The 6,209-nt window shown below is 61.5% G+C and overlaps 2 protein-coding genes across 2 annotated transcripts in view; one reads left to right on the plus strand and one right to left on the minus strand.

The window, feature by feature from the left end:
* Positions 1 to 709: 709 nt before the first annotated feature.
* On the minus strand, positions 710 to 4,050 carry LOC104283715 (deoxyribonuclease-1-like). The gene is made up of 8 exons (XM_009881929.1): positions 3,904 to 4,050; positions 3,149 to 3,237; positions 2,899 to 2,982; positions 2,642 to 2,757; positions 1,661 to 1,773; positions 1,206 to 1,360; positions 1,030 to 1,126; positions 710 to 763 (listed from the first exon to the last, which is right to left on the minus strand). Exons 1-8 carry the CDS (start codon positions 4,048 to 4,050, stop codon positions 710 to 712), a joined length of 855 nt encoding a protein of 284 aa, XP_009880231.1.
* Positions 4,051 to 4,975: 925 nt separating this feature from the next.
* The window catches only part of LOC104283740 (chromosome unknown open reading frame, human C7orf26), a 9,819-nt gene continuing 8,585 nt past the window's right edge, over positions 4,976 to 6,209 (plus strand). The window contains exon 1 of the mRNA XM_009881957.1: positions 4,976 to 4,996. Within this exon, the coding sequence (XP_009880259.1) occupies positions 4,976 to 4,996 (21 nt within the window). The remainder of the gene's footprint in view (positions 4,997 to 6,209) is intronic.

Below are 6,209 nucleotides of genomic sequence, written 5' to 3' on the forward strand. Positions count from 1 at the left end.
GGGGATGCCGATGGTGGGGCAGGTGAGGCGGCGACGGCTGCTCGTGCTGGGGCTTGCCGGGCTATCATGTGCACTGCCGGGTTTTGCATCCTCACACCCAGTCACGGGATGAGTCCAGTGTCCCCCGGCACTATGCAAGCACCGAAACCCCCCTGGGAGGCAGCAAACGCCTCCGGGAGCTGACTCACATCCTCTGCCTCCCCCCACCCTCACCGTCAGTGCCCCGTCAGCCGCCCTGCAGCCAGGCGGGCTCCAGCAGGATGCAGCCCCTGCATGAAGAGCATCTTGCAACCTGACAAGGTGGCCGAACCCTGCCCGGAGCCTCCCAAACCCTTCCCAGTGTCCCTGTTTTTGGTGCCGGCAGCTCAAAGGGGAGCAGCGCTTGCCACCCTGCGAGTCCGGGGCTCTCGATGGCAGGAGACCTCCCTGGCTCCAGCCCCGCTGGGGCTGCCCCTGGCAGGGGGACGGGGGGCTCGGGTGCTGGGAGCTGCTGGGGGGGGCTGAAGGGGCCTTCCCTCCAGAGCTGCAAGGGCTGGAAAAGGCTCATTTTTTAATGGAAGCAGAGAGCATCCCACTCCCACAAGACCCCAAAGAGCGCATCCTCGCAGAGTCGGTGGGCAGCTCGGCTGGCACTGGTGGTGCACGGGCTCCCACGAGGGATGCAGATGCGTGCTGTGGCATCCTGGTAGCCACCAGTGCAGGGACAAGCTCAGCGGGCTTTCAGGGTCACCTCCACCGGGAAATGGTCGCTGACGGCCAAAGCCTGAGTGTGGGGTGGAAAACAGAGAGGTGGCTGAGCTTGTCTGGACCCACCACCACTCTCGTGGCCAGCTGGGACCCAAATGCTCCACTCCAACCTCCAAATTTAAACCAGACCCCAAAACGCTCAGGCTGGGGGTTTGCATCAACTCAGGGTCAGGCCACCCTCGGGTGCACCCTGGGCAGCAGGGAGCCCAGCCGTGCTCCTGGGAGGTGTGGTGGGTTGGATCCCCGTGCCGGTGGCCTCATGTGCCCCAGCCCCTCACTCACATCCTTCATCTGGAGGTGGAAAGTCTTCTTGAAGTTGTTGACGGTGGCAGAGCCAGGCTCGATGTCTTGGCGCAGCGCGATGCCGCAGGCGACGATGCTGCCAGAGTGTCATGGGGGATGTTAGTGCCCACCAGTCTCCCCCGCAGCAGCCCCCGCGCCACTGCCGTGGCACCCACCGGTCATAGGCACAGTCGGTGTCGGCGACGGTGGTGTCGGCACTGTCGGGAATGAGCCACTCGCAGGCGTCGAGGGAGCGCAGGCGGACGGACGGCCACTGGCTGCTGGTCACATAGGAGCAGTCGGCGTTGAAGTCGCCCAGGAAGAGGATGTTCTGTGGGGCAGCATGCTGTGTCACTGCCCACAGACCTTACAGGGCAGCAAGGGCTCCCTAAAATCTTACCAGACCCACCTTGGGTCTCTTCAGCATGGGAGGACAAGCCCCCAGTAACGGCAGTGGAGCCACCCAGCAGCTCCCTGTATAGACATTGCCAGGGTGGCACCCACTCCAATGGGTACAAGAGGTCTCCCATGGGACACATCCATCCCAGGATGGCTGCTGGGATGTGTGATGGCTGTACCCCAGCCCGCCCGGCTGCCCCAGGGAGGAGCCAAGCTCCCCGCTGCCGCTTACGTTAGTCGCCCACTTGTTGACAACATCAGTGTAGACATCGTAGAGTGCGTCGATCTCTTCCGCTGCACTGCTGGGCTCAGCATGCAGGGGCACCATCACGAACTCCTCCACCTCTGCCAGACAGACAGCCATCAGCCCCCAGCTCGGGTGCAGCACCCGGGAAGGGAGCACGAACCCTGAGGGACGACCCCGGGCCAAGTCGCAGCTAACGGCTGGGAAAAGCTGCCCAAGGGAAGGGGTGCATTGGCTTTTTGTGGTCTGCCTGTCCTCCAGGCCAGGGCTTCCAGTGGGGACCTGCATCCCTTCACACATGGTTTGGGGTTTGCTGCTTGCTTCCCATCAGTTTTTCCAAGCCAACATGGTTTTGGGAAGGAGATGGGGGTGGGAGAGAGATGGGAGAGGGTGTGTGCCCTGGGGAGGTTCTTGGGAAGTGGAGATGATGGCATGGGGCAGGAGATGGCACAAGATGGGAAATGGCATGTGATGGGAGATGGCATATGATGGGAGATGGCAGGCAATGGGGGATGGCAGGCGATGGGTATGGCACGTGATGGGAGATGGTACATGAGGAGAGATGGCATCCAACTGGAGGAAGCAGATGGTGGGATATAATACAAGATGGGAGGTAGCAGGTGATGGGATGTGGGAGATGATGGAAAACAACTGGAGATGTGAGATGGCACACAACTGGAGAGGACGCATGGTGGGAGATGACAGGAGATGGAAGGTGATGGGAGATGGTGAGAGATGGCACATTGTGGGAAACAGCAGGCAGTACCGGCCATGCTGGGCAAGTACCCAGGACCCCTGGTCACCCATGGGTGGGAGAAGGCCCAACAGCAGGGCAGAACTCTGGTGGAACCCCTGAGCTGGGCTCCAGGGTGCAACCTCCCTGCCTGGCAGGCACAGCTCCGGGGTCAGCCCTGCGTGGAGGGGACCCTGTGCCAGGTCCAGGCAGCCCCCAACACCGGCTCTGCTCACGCGTGGTGGGTGAGGAGAACTTCACAATGAAGGGCTCCCTGCTGAAGGTATCAGTCCCGCAGGACTCACAGCCGTCATCATAGTAGTAGCTTCCCAGCACAGAGACCATGTCCGACCTGAGGGAGAAGAGCAGGGCAGCCCCCACCACTGCTCCTGGCACAGCCAGGGCCCCCAAATGGTACCCACCACCCTTTGGGGGCTGCTGGGGGGGACAGTGGGTGACATGGGGGTCGCCAAGCCCTGGCAGCATCCCTTACCTGTAGACAAAGAGGTACTGCTCCTTGTAGGTGGTCCGACCCAGGGGGATGCTGTCCAAAAAGCTGTATGGGTGTGGGGATGCGCTGGGAGCGAGATGTGGAGAGGGTGAGAAGAGGCTCCTGGTGCCCCCCAGCACCCATCAGGCTCTCTCTGGCCGAGCCGGAGGTGTTCCAGCATGGCGAGATGCTAGCTGGGATCTGCCCCAGCGTCCCTTTGCAGGCACCTCCCGCCCTGGGCCATTGGGGTCACCTGTTGAGCTGGTCCATGAGCTTCTTTACGCCACTTAGGTCAGCATCCCGGACCTCCTGCACCAGGGTGATGTCGTACTCCGACAGGATCTGGGGGGAAAAGTTCAGAGCTGCTCGCCCCTGGGCGGGAGCTGCTTGTGGGGGCACCCATGGGTGCTTGGGCTGGGCTGTGAGGGCTCCCAGGCTGGCAATGGGAGGGCAGCAGGGATCCCACAGCCAGGGAGGGAGCTCTTCTGCTGGTGTCGTCTGGCTTGGAAGAACCGTGGGGTGACACAGTGCCCTCTAATACCTGTCTATCTACCACCCATCATCCCAGCAGCTCCTTGCTCCCAGGCTGCTCTGAGTGAGGAACCTGGGCAGTTCCAAGCATCGCCCATCCTTGGTTGGGGACCAGCAAGAGTGGAGATGGCCCAAGGTTGGAGATGGTGGTGGGGGAAGAGCAGATGGGTGGATAGCTGGAGGCTTGGACAGATAGATGGAGATGTGGATGGAAGCATGTATGAATGGAGGCACAGACAGGCGGATGAACAGACAGATGGGTGAATGAATGGATGAATGGATGAATGGGTGGATGGATGGAGGCAAAGGTGGAAGGATGGGGGGGTGTGGACAGGCGGGTTGATGGGTGGGTGGATGCATGAATGGACACACAGATGGATGGATGCCTGCAGAAAGCTGGTGTCCAACTGCCCCAAGCTGGCTGCATCCCAGAGACCAGAGCATGGCCAGGACTGCTCCTCTCCCCCCAGCACTCACAGAGACAATGATATCTGCGATAGTCTTGTTGGACATCTTGCTGTCCCCAAAAGCCTTGATGTTGAAGGCACCGATCTTCAGCGTGGTGGCCACATGCAGCAGGAGAGCTGCAACCAGCAGCGACAGCACCAGCTTCGAGGATGCCATCCTGTGTGCAGAGCGTCAGGGATAGGCTCAGCCCTCCTGGCTGGGAGGGGGATTTGGCACAGGTGATGGGGTGACCAGGGTACTCCCACTGGCCGTACTGGCTTCACTGGGAAGTGTCTGTTTTCCCATAAATGACCCAGACTGGGGGATGGTGCACCTCTGTCCAGCCATCTGGCTCCTGCCTCACGCGGGGCCTCATCCTGCCTGTCCCTCCTGGAGGTAGGCCAGACCGCCCGTGAGGCCGGAGTGGATAATTCACTGGCAAAGGAGCAAATGCCATTTCATGGTGGCGCAGAGCAGTCGCTTCCTTGTTCGCCATGCTCAGCCCAGACACCTCTCCTGGCCCGTGGTGGGTGGCAGCAGCCAGGGGACACCAAGGTCCCTTGGCTTGTGCCTCTTTCACCCCTCACTGGGTCTGCACCGGAGACTCAAAAGACCCTACAGAAGCCATGCTGGCACAGAGCAAGGGATGGATCCCCCCCGACACCCCTGCCCGCCTCCGTCCTGGTCTGGAGCATCCTCACCTGGGCTATCCTGCCCCTCCAGCCCCTCAGCACAGCCCCTGCCCCATCCTTACCCAGGCTGGAGTTCCCCAGGACCCCCCGCCGAGGCAGCGCAGCGGCTCTCACCCGCGGGGAAAGGAATTTGGGAAGTATTTCCCTTGGCGCTCAGCTCCCCAGGGTAATATTTCACCAGCGGATGGGATCTGAGCCCTGCCCAAACCCAGGCGCCCTGAGCCGGGAGCCCCGATAAGATGGGCTGAGAGGACTGGCAAACACCCCAGCTTTTGGTGCACCCACAGCCCGACCTGGGGAAGGGCTTGCTGCCCCCAGGCTCACTTTTTCTTCTGGGGCAGTTGCTCTAGTTAAATCCTCACCTTTCCCCACTCGCATCCTCGCTACAGCTGCAAACGCTACCATCTGTAATGCCGCAGTCCCTGCAATTGGTAACCCGACGATTTGGCAATGCCATGATTTGGTAATGCTACAATTTGTCTACGCCACAAACTGCCCAAAGCTCCACGAGTCCTCCCCGCTCCCGGGGGGGTGAGGCAGCAGCCTCCGCAGCCTCCCAAGCAGAGGGACCCATAGAGAACCCTGTCCATCCCGGGTAACTGTGGGGAGCAGCGCCCAGACTCAGCCCCAGCACAGCGTCTCAGCAAAATTGAGCCAAGCTGGAGAAGGCGACGTGGAAGAGGGGAGCTGCTGGAGCGCGGGAGGAGAAGGGAGCAGGACGTACCTTTGGTGTCGTCCAAGGTCTCTGGAAGGGAAAGGAGCCGCACCTGCATTTATCGGGAGGGACACGCTCACCTTGCCAAGTGGTCACCCAGCCAAGGAGCGTGCGAGGCCGCGGGCTCCATATGGCATTTTTCACGGAAACAAAGGTCTGCTCAGTGAAAGAAACAACTCTTTCAGCCAGTGCCAACACCTCCTGCCACAGGTAAGGCTGAGAACATGCCTGAATCCATAAAAACGCCAACAAGAGATCTGCGAGGTGTAAGCGGATCCCAGAGACCCCTTGTGGGGGATGGCAGCTCCCCAACACGGGGCATGGGCAGCCCTCACTCACCACCAGCTACAATTTCTCTTAGAAAGTGTTTATTTCATGAACACCAATCGTAAGTTTCCATCAAGCCGGCTTCAGGCGAGCATGCTGGGGCTGTCAGCAGCCCACTAGCTCCGGCCTTCAGATGCAGAGCCGAGCTGGGAGTCCCAAAAAACAAGGAATCCCTGCTGTGGTGCCTGTCCCCAGACCTTCCCCAGGAGGTCAGCCCGGGGGGGTCCACCACCCTGCAGGCTCCTGCAGCCTGCCCCAGCCCTGCCCCGGTGGCCTTGGCTCTCTGGCCTCTGAAGGCAGCTGCTGTCTTTCCCAGGAGAGCCGGGCCGGGCCCCGGCAAAGCTTGGTGCTCCTTAAGGGCTGGGGGAGACTTGCCAGCACCTCCCCTTCCTCCCCTGGGGGCCAAGCACCCCCCAGAGTAGGGCCAGGGCCTGCACCTCACTCCCCATGGTGGGGAGGGCTGCGGCCATACAGCTCCCAGCGGGACTGTGTCTCCCCAGGAGAGCCCCAGGGTCAGCTCCCCCCTACCCCAGGCCAAGATCCCCCCTGTGCTGGACCCCCACCCTGGGCCCAAGAACCCCCCCCAGGTCCAGGTCCCCCCC

Source organism: Charadrius vociferus, unplaced genomic scaffold (assembly GCF_000708025.1).
Source record: "Charadrius vociferus isolate BGI_N301 unplaced genomic scaffold, ASM70802v2 scaffold593, whole genome shotgun sequence".
Lineage (NCBI taxonomy): Eukaryota > Metazoa > Chordata > Aves > Charadriiformes > Charadriidae > Charadrius > Charadrius vociferus.